The sequence below is a fragment of the Gossypium hirsutum genome, chromosome A07, assembly GCF_007990345.1.
Source record: "Gossypium hirsutum isolate 1008001.06 chromosome A07, Gossypium_hirsutum_v2.1, whole genome shotgun sequence".
NCBI classification, from domain to species: domain Eukaryota; kingdom Viridiplantae; phylum Streptophyta; class Magnoliopsida; order Malvales; family Malvaceae; genus Gossypium; species Gossypium hirsutum.
In genome coordinates, this window is record NC_053430.1 from 39,578,506 (window position 1) to 39,591,848 (window position 13,343).

The following is a 13,343-nucleotide window of genomic DNA, read 5'->3' on the forward strand; positions in this document are numbered from 1 at the left end:
AGCCATTAGTAAAATTTTTTTTATGAATTTCGAAAATGGTTTATTACAATAAAAAATATAAGAACTTGTTTTATATAATTATTTATATAATTTATTTAAGTTATACAATTATAATAAAAATAATTAGATTTGAAGTTGGATCAAAAATTTAATTTGATAAAGTTTCTACATGTATTTCTAGATATCCTTTTCTAAGAGATGACACTTTAGATATCCCGTTTTTACTATTTTTTTCTTCTTTACTTCTTCATTAGAACAGCCTTTCCTTCTTTCTCTATTTTTGTTGATATTGTATATCAACCATTTATATGTTTTTCTTGAAATAATAGTTTAATTATAATAAAAATATATTAATTGGGTTTTAATTCATTATAATGTGATTTTTTTTTTTGATTTAAAAGTTTAACGAAATGTATGTAGAAGTAAAAATTATATAAAAGATATATTTGCCTAAAGAATGTAGAGATCAACCAATTTAGCAGTGCCTGCCGACACATATTGAGAGGAGTCGTCCAAAAGTAGACAATCTATTCTTTACCGACAAAAATAATGAAGGGCCAAATCAACCCAAAAAAAAAGGGCCCAATATAGGCCAATAATAATACCATTCCACCACTCTCTTTTCTTCATTTCTTTGCAAATAATACCATCGGATCGGATCTGAAACAAAACAACAATGGGATCGCTTCCTCCGTCACTAGACCTCCCACCGCCGCCGTCCAAAAATCCCCAACATGAGCGGGTTTCCGAAACTACCCTTTTCAATCTCTTCAAAGCCCAACAAGGCCACCTCAATTACTTCTTCCAGAACCTCGATTTGTCCCAAGCATTGTCTTTCACTGAAACCCTCCTTAATTCTCAGGGCACCATTTTCTTCTCTGGTGTCGGAAAATCCGGATTCGTCGCCAACAAGATCTCCCAGACCTTAGTTTCTCTCGGCATCCGCTCCGCTTTCCTCTCCCCTCTCGACGCCCTCCACGGCGACATTGGCGCGCTCTCCGCCACCGACATCCTCGTCCTCTTTTCGAAATCCGGCTCCACTGAAGAACTCCTACGTCTCATCCCCTGTGCTAGAGCCAAGGGGGTTTATATCATTTCGGTCACCTCCGTCCCCAACAATGCCTTGGCAAACGCTTGCGATATGAACGTGCATCTTCCGTTGGAGAGGGAATTGTGTCCGTTTGATTTGGCGCCGGTTACTTCGACAGCGATCCAGATGGTTTTCGGAGATACGGTGGCAATCGCGCTTATGGGAGCTAGGAACTTGACTACGGATCAATACGCGGCCAATCATCCTGCTGGTCGGATTGGGAAAAGCCTTATTTTTAAGGTTTGTTTGATTAAATGCTGGCTTTCTGATCAATGTCTTCATAAAATTTAATTGCTTTTGTTTATGAGATGCTGGATCATTAGTGGGTTTTTTTTTCTTTCTTTTAAGTTGGCTGCCCATAATTGTTTAAGATTCTTTATGTTTGCTGTTGAATGATCGATATAAGAAACAGTAGACATAAGTTTGATGGATTTAAGAGAACTACCTTCAGGTTCATGTCATTTCAATTAAATCGAGATTTGAAGCTGAATTTTTTTTCTATTTCAGTTCATTTTGTTTTCAGATTTATTGGACTTGTAGACTGATGGATTGGTGCTATCATATGTAGGTAAAAGATGTAATGAAGAAGCAAGATGAGCTTCCAGTTTGCAAGGAAGGAGATTTGATAATGGAGCAGCTGGTGGAGCTTACTAGGAAAGGATGTGGGTGCTTGCTGGTTATAGATGAGGAATATCACTTGCTTGGCACATTTACAGATGGTGATTTGCGGCGTACGCTTAAGGCTAGCGGAGAAGCCATATTCAAGCTCACCGTGGGTGAAATGTGCAACAGGTAAACCAAATGGCGAATGCCCATAACTATTGTAGTAACTTCTTGAGTTTCTTTCTGATGTTTTCAATCAAAGTGACTTAAAACCCTCATTTGTTTGTATCACTGTATCAGGAAACCAAGAACCATTGGTCCGGATGCAATGGCAGTGGAAGCCATGCAAAAGATGGAATCACCACCATCTGCTGTACAATTTCTGCCTGTAATTGATCGTCAAAATACCTTGATCGGTATTGTCACATTGCATGGATTAGTTTCAGCTGGTCTTTGAAATATACGGTCTTGTGTGGTTTTGAATGTTGATACCCTGACATAATTCTTCTGTAAGTTTGGAGTAGAATTTAAATTCAACCTGATGATAGCTTCTTATGTATACAAGATATTGGAATATTATTTATCATTTTATTAATTCAATGTGATTTATTTATTTTGGACGTCAAAGAGGAATTTCTCGCTTGCTTACTGCTCGATTATCAGAATCCACCCATATTTTGCCATAAGCTGCATTGTAATCTATGGTTTTGGTTACCTTCTCGATGGGCTTTTATGGGTTTGGACAATGAAGCCTTGACCCAAGTTTGATATGGGTCTGAGAGAGCATTCTAAATCTTGTTACACAGTAAGAAGATGCTTCTGTTGAAGATTACATGTACACTGCCACGGGAAAAGGGAAGAGAAAATTTTGCAAAAATAGCAAAAGAGCTTAAACTAAGTAGACCTTCGAAAAGAAAAGATGGGTACAGATTTCCAAAATTTTCTTCCATCTTTAGTATATTATTTGAACTCGTTCAGAAAACAATGTCGATAATCCGACTTCCATGTCCTAAAGACACTGCAAATCTGACTTATAGTACATGTTTCCCCTTCTTTTTCATTCAATAACAGGTAAAAGTTCTAGAGCAGCAAGCAAATAACAGAAAAGGTGAAAAGGCTCTATATCATTTCCTATGTCGACTTAGAACTAATGTTGCTCTACGATGTACATTTGAATAGCTGTTATATATACCCATGTAGATACTTCAACCATTGTTTTCGAGGCCTACACTAGTTGTAGAGTCAGCGTTCAGATTTACTTCTTTTTTCGTTTCTTGGAAGCTGGATAGCTCATAGGTAGTCCTTCGGAAGTACATTTAAAATGTTTCGCTGTACCATGCTTACTGGAATTATCTTTTAGAAGCTCAGATAATGTGACTTCTCTTTTAGGAGGCCTCCTTCGTTGAGATAATGTCACTTCTCTTTCACTTGCAGGCTGACTAGGTGAAGGCCTTGAACTTAAGGTAGATAAGAGGCATCCTTTTCCTCCACCATCAAGGTCAAGGTCTGTTGTGTCATCCGATTCTGAGGAACTTGATGATAAATCTTCTGGCATCACCTCTCTAAGTAACAAGGAAGTATCATCTTGAGTCAGCCTTGGAAGGGGAGTTGATACCATTTCCTCTTTTGATTTTCGTTCATGCAGGCACTGTAATTGCTGTATACGGGCCTTTATTTCTGCCTTGATGGAAGAAACAGCACTCAAACCATTGCCATATAACGTTACTGCATCTTGGAGCTTGTGCTCATTTTTTCCTTCATCTTCTCTGAATGATTTTTCCTTGGGAGTGTAGTGGCGAAGACCCAAATTCAGGTCCTCTCTAGCCCATGCATGCACTGCACTCAATGTTCCTTCCACTGCTTCAACAAGCATATTTAATTCGCTGATTTCATAATTGTAGAGGAAAATCTTCTCTGTCCATGTGCAAGAACAAAGCCGCTTTGCATGATTTAAACACAAATATCTATGAGAAGAACATGAACAGTGCACTGCTGAGAGGTGCAAATCAAAGTAACATATGCTACATTCCCTTTTGCTAGTAGAATTGAAGTTTTTGTCCTTCCTCTTTGTCTGAAAGGTGCTACAGAGGTATTCCCTTCTCATACCTTCCTGCTTGACACGTGACTGCAAGCACCCATGCGAGAAATAGAGGCCAAAACATAAGAGGAAAAAACTCAAATAATATAAGCTTAATTTCTTCATTCAATAATAAAATGACAATAATATCTAGACATTCCAAAATTGAACAGAAATGCACACACAATGAGTGCAGAACCCGATCCCTGCTCTCTTTAGAATAAGTGTTCTCTTCTTCTTTACTTAAGGGGAGGAGTGGGGGAATGGAGTATAGCATGAATAATAAATGTTACAAACCCGACCCCTGATCTCTTTAGAGGAAGAGTTCTCTTCTTTTCTTGAGGGATGGGGTGGCGGAATGGAATACATGAATAACAAATGTTACAATAATAAAATCACGGAAATTTCAAGCACATAGACTAAAATCCAGACTACAGAGGATGATCGGAAGTGTACCTTGAGTGTTTCAGTTAAGATCCCATTCTTTCCACAGTAACCTTTCCACCTTAAATTATCAATAGTATTCTTCTTTAACAGAATGAGTTCCCATTGTGCCTTCACTGCTTCTCTTGCTGCTCCAATCAACAATTTATCAAAGGAAATTGATGTTTTCCTTCCCTGTGATTGATAGAGTGCTACAGCATTCTGCCCATGAGGTAACCAATCAAGAGGAGCAAAAGTAACTGCCTCAGCAACATTAAACCCACAATCAAATGTTGAATGATAGGCTCCTGGGAAAACCAGAACAAACTCCCTAGGATATTGGATACAGCGGTAGACAGGTACACCCTTGGACTTGAACATGAACGGAGAAAGTCTTGTTATCTGCATGTGTACTTTTAGCATTAGGACATAAACAAACTCCACAAATAGTTTCATCATTAGCTTCCTGTAACATCCTAATTTCTAAAATTAAAAACGGTGACATTAAGAAGATGATAAATGATTCATCTGTCAAGGACCCAAACGGTGTTAGAATAGAAATAGCACTCTAGCAAATAAAAATATAGTGCTAGTTTGCCATTGAAATTTTTAAACAAAGCTCAGAATCATTCACACACAGAACACTTACATCAAGCTCTTTTCTCTTTGCATAAGGTTACATTCAGTATGTCATGTCCTAGAACTAAGAGAATTCCCAGAATCACAAGGTAATCAATTCCAGCTAATACTTGCAGATGCACAGATGAGTCATCATAGAGGTATTAAAGCATTCTAGATTAAAAGCTATGCTAAAACTTATATTTCTGTTAAAAATACAATTTGCATAGTTGGAATATGTCAGGAGCCAATACAATTTGACACATCAAAGAAAAAATGAGTAGGAAAATCACAGAATGATTCTCCACATGCTTATTTTATGCCCCTTGAACAAAGAAAAATAGAACTTTTATTACTCACCACTCCATGCAGCTTAGACGATTTGCCTAGCAAATCTGGAAAGTACTTCTTCATAAGAGTCTCAAAATTGAAGGAATATCTCTCAGGGACACCATACCAAATTTTTGGACAACCCACATGCAAGTAACTTATTGAGTATAAATGGTGTTCTTCAATCTTCTGCTTGAGAAAATGATTAAATAAGCCAAAACAAATATGAAAAGCTATATCCAAAAACACAAAACGTTGTAATTGTTATTTTCATAGGATGGACATACTCATAAAAAGTAAACCATATTGAAATTTAGCAGGACTAAAATGCAATCAATAAAGCAATCCTTACCCAGTAAAGTGATGAAAAGCACATTCCTATACGTAGATGAGGCACTGACACACTAGAATTCTTATAACTTTCAAAAGAAAGAAGAGAACCAGGAAGCTTAGGTGCATTATTTAAGTTCCAGCTTGACCGAATGTATTTTTCACATGATTCTTCAGTATTTGATGCCATTGGAAATCCACTGCCAAATGTTGCAGTATCTAAATCACCATATAGCACCTATAAAATATGTTATTAGGAGCAGAAGCAAATATAGAGGCAAAGAAAACATAGGGAAAATAACATGATTCTACGATACCTCTAATTTTCCAGAGGGATTTTCAACAATCTTTCTATATTCACCCTCAATGCTCTCTACTGACAGCTCCTCCTGTTTGCAATTAACATGACCCACATCCTTGGAGAAGAAATAGTGCTGAATGAAATCATCTGCATGTTTTTTAAATCTTTTTAGAGTGAATTCTAGACCAGGTTCCTTGCCCATTTCAGACTGAGCTGGAGACCTGTCAAACTGTTGAATCTCGGCAACAAATTTAGAATATTCCCATATGCTCTTTTCTTTGATTAGGCATGGTGGTTGCCATGAAGGAGGAGGAATAATACGACAAACTCCATATGGCTCAGCTTTAAGACGTATGCTCTCAATGTACTTTAGTGTGTCACTGAATTCCTGTAAATCATATTTAAGCTCTTTGAATATTTGGAACTCTTCCCAGCCAAAAGGTTAACATTAACAAACTTGGAAGAAACAAGGTGAAGCAGAAATATCAAAATACAAAAAAGTAATTAAAAAATTATATTTCAATGAGATAAAAAAAGACCTCTTCAGATGGTCGAAAAATAGGTGCCTCTTCAAGGACATCTCCTTTTGTATCTCCAAGACGCTGCCTTGACGTTGTCTGTGTCATGGCTTCAATAATCGGTCATTTTGAACCAAATCATGAGGTAAGAAGCTTGTAGAACAAATCATATGGATCCTAAGAACTTAGTCTAGTTTAGGAAAGGAGATAAATATGACCTTAAAAGGTTTTGCAGACTGATATTCCTTTGTGATTTGATCGGTCTTGTCATTAAGTATCCACGGTCTATTCCCAATAGACTTCTTTAACTTTTCGACATCAAAAACATTAGATGAGGTCTCTACTTGCACTTTATTGTGTGTGGAGAAATCCTCCGAGGTTTTGAAGCTCATGTTTTCTTCATGATGTTCAACCTTCTTCAAAAAGAATGATGAGAGATACGCAAAACCTGGTGGAGCTGAAACTCTTGCTGTGCCATCAGTTTCGTTAGGAGTTTTCCTGTGCTCTGCCCCCATCTCTAAACTAGGAAACAGAAGAGGAAAATAACTACAACATTGACTGATTAAAACCTACGAATACATATCGAAACTTCACTTCACTCAGGCTAGCACTATCTTTGCGCCCTGTACCTAGAGTGCGCATCTTACACACTCGACAACACCGAATTTACACTTTATGTTGGATCATTACACAGTTAACAAAGAGTCAAGTGATGTTGTATAAGAAGCTACTTTAAACCTAGTCAAGTTTCCGCAGATCTCATATATCTAAAAAAATACAACCAAAATCATGAAAGAACACCAAGAAAACAAGGATATAAAAGGTTCAGCACATACCCTCAGAGGAAAAAGAGCGAGCGGGAATAACCCCAGATGTCAAATGCAATTGAAATTCAAATCGGAGCCAACGGATTTGAAGAAATCTCGAAGAACTAAGTCAACCCATTAGAGAAAATTCGAAGTGTAAAAGAGGAAATTATTGGAAAACTAGGATTTGATTTTCCAATGTCATCGTTGGTTTCTGACGGTGTTTAAAATGAGAACGGAACTGCAAGAGACGGATGACGAAATTCCCACTATACCCTATTTTATTTCTTTTGGCTTAACTGTACCTCAAATTTTTTTAAAAAAAATTAAGCTCTTCCTTTTCCTTTTACATTCAATTAAGCATTTGAATTTTCAAAATATATTAAAAGGTACTCAAATTTCTTCAAAAAAATTAAGTTCATATTTTTCACTCAATTAGATACTTAAACTTTCAAAACACATCAAAAAAATCTTCAAAATTTTTCAAAAAGGCAATTAAGTTATTGCTTTTATTAAAATTATAAATAATAAATTTTATAAAATTAATTAAATTTTAATAAAATTTAAAAAATTTAAAAATTATTATAAATTAGAATTTTTTATAAAAATAGTAAAAATAAAAATTGTAAAATTTTATAAAAATCATAAAAAAATAACAATCCCTAATTTTTTTCAACTAAAATCATCACGTGCAACACAGCGTGACATGTGGTGAAAAATGACAAAAAAAAATATAAATCAATAAATTTTAAAAAAAATTAAGGGTGTTTTTGATACATTTTGAAAGTTCAAGTACTTAATTTAGTGCAAAAAGAAAATAGGGGCTTAATTAATTTTTTTAATGGTTTGAAGGTATTTTTTATGCATTTTGAAAGTTCAAGTATAAAAAAAAAAGAACTTAATTGTCTTTTTTTTTTTTAAGTTTAAAGGCTTTTTGCACCCTTAAGCCTATTTCTTTAATATCAAATAGCCACCTAAAATATATCACTTTTCTAGTTAGGTAGTTCAATTTTTTTTTTTGGCTAAATTGATACTTAAGGTTATATCCCATTACCCACTCCAATTCTATCTAAAAAAAAATGACTAGTATATTTAGCCTATAATAACTTAACACGTGTAAAATTGACTTACATATTATGCTTACGTGAAGCCTACATGGAATTAACCTTAAAAAAAGTTTTTAAGCCTTTTATTTTTCTAGTGTTAATGTTTTAATTAATAAAAAAATATAAAATTTTGAATTATTTATGATACCCTCCACCCTTCGTCAATAATGGACTAATAATTTCATCATCTTCTTTACAACTTAGGGTTTGTAGGCAAAATTTCCCGCTTTATCCCTTCATTTGTCCAGCCAAATGTTCAACAATGATAAATTTGTAATGCCTTGAAATTTTAGTGTCAGAAATAACGTTATATCGAAAATTTAGAAGTTAAATTTCGAGAACAAACATCATGGTAAATGTACCTCAAATATTAATTAAATGCAACACTGAGAAAATACCAGAATTGTACCATAATTTGAACAATTAAATGACCTATGATCTAAATTGTAGGAAAATGAAAATTAATGTGTCAATTTTAAGGAGATGGAATTTGAATCAAAAGGAAGCTACAAGGGATTAAATGAGAGAATTACTGAAGTCTTAATAGGTAATTAGACCAAATAATTAAATGACAGTGGAGGCAATTAATCATATCCATTGTTATGGAACAAATTAGAAAAGCAGAAATTGACAAAGAAAGAAGGAAAGAAAGAGAGAAATTCAAGAAAAGAGAAGAAGAAGAAAAGATGTAATGACCCGAATTTTTCAGCTATCGAAAAAGTACATTTTCGGGTCTTTATTTCTAAAAAGTGGATTCGTAAATATTTATTTAAAAATATGTACGAAGTTAAGTGAAAAATTAATTAAAGCTTAATTAAGAGAATTTAGCTTAATTAAGAATAATTAAGTATAAGGATTAAATTGAATAAAGAATAAAAGTTTAATTATAAAATAAAGTAAAGTGAAGGGACTACATGGGCAAATAAGCCAAAAATGGGTGACAAATGTATGGTTAAAATAAGTTAAATGTTTGCAAATATAAATAGTACACATGTATTATACATGTGTATTTACTTATTATATAAGTAAAATAATAATAATTAAGGTGATAAATGAATACATGTGTATTAATAAATATACATATGTATAAATAATAAATATTATAATAGTTTAATAATAAAAAAAAGAAATAAATGAAATAAAAGAAATGAAAAAGAGAAACAAAGCAAACGAAACAGAGAAGAACAGGGGAGAAAGAAAGGAAAGAAAGAAAGAAAGAGAGGGAGAAAAGGGAAAATCAAGGTTTTGAAGGTTTAAACTTTAATAGGTAAGTCAATCAAGCCATTTTTACTTAATTTTGATGTTTTAAAAGTCTTGGAACAAGGTTTTGATGAAAATAAGTCAAGATTTTGAAAGTTATTAGATTTCTAGATATTATTTATGTTAAATAAAATGATGAATTAAGAGCTAAATTGATAGAAATTCAAGTTAGAAATGAAATAAGGATTGAATTGTAAAGTAATTCATAAGTTTTATGTTGTAAGGGTTAATTTGAGAAAATTTCGAAATTAATGAGATAAGCTGAAAATTTAATAGTTAAATTTGAGTTTGGATGGAATTTGAGTAGAAATGGAGAATGAATTAAGTTAGTAAAGTGAAGGAATTAGTTAGGACCTAATTGGAAATAAGGTGTAAATTGAATAGAAATTCAATTAATTGTTATAATGAGTGCTAAAAGTTAATGGTATAATTATTTTAATTTCCGTAGCTAAAGTTATCTCGGGAAATCTCGGTTAAGCGAGGACAAGGCAAAGACAACGGGAGTTAGCTTGGAAACTACGGTTTGTATTTCTATAAACCGAATCTAATAATTATTTGTTGAATTTATTATTTATATAAATGGTAAGTATTATTATTATTATTATTATTATTATGGTATTGAATTGAATAAAAATTCATGAATTATTAGTGATTATTGATATTGAATAGAATATGTGAATATTGAGTGGAAATTTGAAAAATGTATATTGCATTGAAATTGATTTGCATGTGGATTGATATCGAAAAATGTATTAAATTGAATTGAGATTAAATTACAAATAAAATTGAAAATTTGAAAGTTTATTGAATACCCTATTAAAAGTATCGGGCTATTCGGATATAGTTGGCATGCCATAGGATTGAAAGTGTTCAGGGATATTCCGACTGTGTTTCGATGAGACACTATATGTGTCGACTACTGTGACTGTTCCGGATTCGTTCCGAAGAGGTACTCCGTACCTGACTGTTATTGTTACTATTCCGGATTGGTTCCGATGAGGTACTTTGTGTACCGCTACTGTTACTATTACTTTTACTGTTACCCTCACGGTGTATTTCGGTTTCGATCGATGAAATACTGTATACTATCCCCGATGTGTGGGTTGGATCCGTGTATCCGTCCAGGTACGAGTCATGTTAATAGAGGTAATGAAAAGTATTAAATACTGTCTACTATTGAATAATTGACTATTACCGAATAAATGACCGATACTAAATAAATGAATATTACTGATTGGTACTGAACAATAAAGATCAATTGATTGTTACCAAAGAATATTGACTGTTATTGAAATGAGATAGTACAGATTATTGAATGAAAGGTGAATAATATTATTACTTAAATGAATTATAAATAAAAGTACTGAGAAACTAATTGTTACTAAATAATAGACTGCTACTGAATGTCTGAATGATACTGAATACAGGTTATTACTGAATAAATATGAAAAATCAACGGATAATGAATAAACATTGAAACTGTATACATTTCATCAGAAGTGATTAACAAGATCTTAGCATTATATATCAAAAACAAATGATTGAACTATTAGGAGTAATAGATTGAATTCTCAAGGTTCATTGATATATGATTTATTATTGACTTAAGTATCGGTTTATAGAAATACCACTGAGTTCATATTCAGCGCACGGTTTGTTTTCGTGCACAGGTTAGGTTAAAGACAGATTGTCAAATCAGCATCATAAGCCGATCTTGAACTCAAAAAGGTAAAGCATGTTAATTATCGGTAATGGCATGTACTTAGGATGTCTTAAGTGTGTTATATTGGATTGTGATTGTAATAGTGAAATAAGTAAATTGATAATTGATAATGATACATGATAAGTGTTTAAATTTAAGTATTAGATAATATATAAAAATGCGTTTGGATTGGTTTAATATTGGTATTTTTATTGGTTGTGGATTGAAATTTACAAGATTGATAAATTTTTAAAATACAAGGTTCATTTTGAGTTCACATAGTTTGTTACTCAGGCGTGTGCCTTGGTTGCCACGGCCGTGTCTTAAAGTCAGTTTAGTACATGGGCAGGCCACACGGACGTGTGTCATGGCCGTGTTTAAAAGTCAGTGTTGCATACAGGTTGAGGACATGGGCGTGTCCCATGCCGTACGGGCATGTTAAATTAGCCACACGCCCGTGTGGTACTGTTCAAAAGAAGAAAATTTAAAATTTCTCGAAAAATTTACTAAGCTTTAGGATCGAATCCTGGTTTGTTTTAATTACACTTATAAAGTACTGTAGACCCATTAAAATTATATTTAGATGGATATATTGCTTTTATACTTGTTTATGTGCAAATGTACTGTAATGACTGGTAATACTCTGCAATCCTATTTCGGTAACGGGACAGGGTTAAGGGTGTTACAAAAGAAACAAAAGAAGATAATTGAGAAGAAAACAGAGAAGTAGAGAGACAGAATAGAAAGGAAGAGAATATAGAAGGGAGAAATGAGACGAAACAGATTCATTTCACCAAATATTCAATATGAATTTCGCAACATACAACACTTCTTATGTAGCAGAAAAGAAAACTACTAATAGCTTGATTAGTTACTACAATTGTTAGTATACAACTGTCAATGCAAGTAAAACTCACCATTTTTACTTAGCACAATCACTATCCTATTTAAAATAAAGCGCACTGTTTCACTTTTGTGTTTTATTTTCCTAATTTTAATTTTGTCCCGCAACAAATACTATAACACCCTTAACCTGTATCTGTCGTCGAAATAGAGTTTCGGAGTATTACTGAAACTTTGAGAATATTTTTCAATTAATTTACGTAAATTACTATTCATTTATCGAGATCATACATATAGTCCCTTATTTGGACCCTCGAGGCCCAAAACAAGTGTTGGAATCAAATTGGGACTAAATCGGGAACTCGGGGAATTTTTCGTGAGCCTACGTGGTCAAGCTACGTACTACACACGCTCGTGTCCCTAACCCGTGTAACTCTCTAGCTTTTAAAGCATGAAGAAATTGAAGTCACATGGCCAAGTCACACGCCCGTGTGCTAGACCGTGTGGTGAATTTTTATTTTCGAAATTTAGGTGCAGTTTTCACACGTCCGTGTCCAAAGCCGTGTCAAGACACACGCCAGTGTCTCAGCCCGTATGCCCAATTCTGAGCATTCTGTTTCTCATTTTTAAGATGCAAGGGACACATGGCCGGACCACATGCCCATGGGACAAGCCGTGTGTCACACACGGTCAAGACACACGCCAGTGTGGACAAAATAAGGCCATTTCCTAACCTCATTTGTCACCCAAAACTTGCCATTTTCCTGCACTAAAACTCATAAGCATATATCCACCAATCCAACATCATATTCACAAGAAATTTGACACCAATCATATAGTATTATCTCATGCATCAATAGATATAAACTTACTCATGTCATAAACTCATATGCTAACACAATTTCATCAAACCAACTCATAATAAGCACTTATGTGATTATCAAAACATCACTTTAAAATAGCCAAACTTAGACCATCATTAGCTACTCCAATGTAGGTTACAAGACAACCATTACAAGCCATCAATGGCCAACTAAGCTTATACATGCCAATATACCAAAATGAGATAATGGATAGTGTGACGACTACTCCGACCGACTTCCAACCTTCACGAGCTTTAAGCACTATAAAATAAGGAAAAATAAACAGAGTAAGCATTTTATGCTTAGTAAGTCTGTATAACGGGAAATAAACTTACCTGTCTTATTTATTAACACAAGCACACATAAAAACATATTCTGTAACATCCTAAATTAGGGCCTAGTCGGAATAGTGGTTTTAGGACCACAAATATGACACAATAAAATTTGTTTTTATTATATTTTTATAGTCTACA

The 13,343-nt window shown here is 33.8% G+C and overlaps 2 protein-coding genes across 4 annotated transcripts; one reads left to right on the plus strand and one right to left on the minus strand.

The window, feature by feature from the left end:
* The first annotated feature begins 502 nt into the window (after window positions 1-502).
* On the plus strand, window positions 503-2,306 carry LOC107954615 (probable arabinose 5-phosphate isomerase). The gene is made up of 3 exons (XM_016890228.2): window positions 503-1,330; window positions 1,659-1,882; window positions 1,994-2,306. The coding sequence occupies exons 1-3, from the start codon at window positions 677-679 to the stop codon at window positions 2,148-2,150; spliced, it is 1,035 nt and encodes a 344-aa protein (XP_016745717.2). The 5' UTR covers window positions 503-676; the 3' UTR covers window positions 2,151-2,306.
* Window positions 2,307-2,602: 296 nt separating this feature from the next.
* Window positions 2,603-7,367, minus strand: LOC107954614 (putative lysine-specific demethylase JMJ16). Of its 3 annotated transcripts, none has more exons than XM_016890224.2 (8): window positions 7,127-7,367; window positions 6,509-6,812; window positions 6,312-6,389; window positions 5,789-6,160; window positions 5,494-5,709; window positions 5,172-5,330; window positions 4,227-4,595; window positions 2,603-3,818 (listed from the first exon to the last, which is right to left on the minus strand). In XM_016890224.2, the coding sequence occupies exons 2-8, from the start codon at window positions 6,803-6,805 to the stop codon at window positions 2,949-2,951; spliced, it is 2,361 nt and encodes a 786-aa protein (XP_016745713.2). In that variant the 5' UTR covers window positions 6,806-6,812; window positions 7,127-7,367; the 3' UTR covers window positions 2,603-2,948. The 3 variants fall into 3 exon arrangements, with proteins under 3 accessions (XP_016745713.2, XP_016745714.2, XP_016745715.2); XM_016890225.2 differs by having other exon boundaries at window positions 6,509-6,807; window positions 7,127-7,347; XM_016890226.2 differs by lacking the exon at window positions 7,127-7,367 and having other exon boundaries at window positions 6,312-6,400; window positions 6,509-6,645.
* Window positions 7,368-13,343: the final 5,976 nt, after the last annotated feature.